At 58.7% G+C, this 271-nt stretch overlaps 1 protein-coding gene across 1 annotated transcript in view; it reads left to right on the top strand.

The window, feature by feature from the left end:
- EMH_0029160 (uncharacterized protein) overlaps positions 1–271 on the top strand; it is a gene marked incomplete at both ends in the record, with an annotated part of 3,686 nt that overhangs the window by 615 nt on the left and 2,800 nt on the right. The window contains one exon of the mRNA XM_013494253.1: positions 21–271. Coding sequence (XP_013349707.1) covers positions 21–271 — 251 coding nt within the window. The remainder of the gene's footprint in view (positions 1–20) is intronic.

Below are 271 nucleotides of genomic sequence, written 5' to 3'. Positions count from 1 at the left end.
TAGACTGCTTGCTGCAGCAGGAAAAAAACTTCATAGAAAAGCTGCTGCTGCTGCTGCTGCTGCTGCTGCTGCTTCTGCTGCTGGGGCGCAGCATGCTGCTTCTGACGCGCCCACGGGGGGAGAGGGTCCTGCAGCTGCTGTTGCTGCAGCAGCAGCAGCAGCAGCTGCTGCTGCTGCTACTGCTCCGGTAGCAGCAATAGAACAGCAAATCAATCCCCAGAATCCATTGCTGCTGTCTCAGCCTCCCTCTGCAGCAGCTAGGGCTGCAGCA

The sequence above is a fragment of the Eimeria mitis genome, genomic scaffold (genome assembly GCF_000499745.2).
Source record: "Eimeria mitis Houghton genomic scaffold, Emh_scaff1091, whole genome shotgun sequence".
NCBI lineage: Eukaryota > Apicomplexa > Conoidasida > Eucoccidiorida > Eimeriidae > Eimeria > Eimeria mitis.
This window is presented reverse-complemented; position numbering and strand designations above follow the sequence as displayed.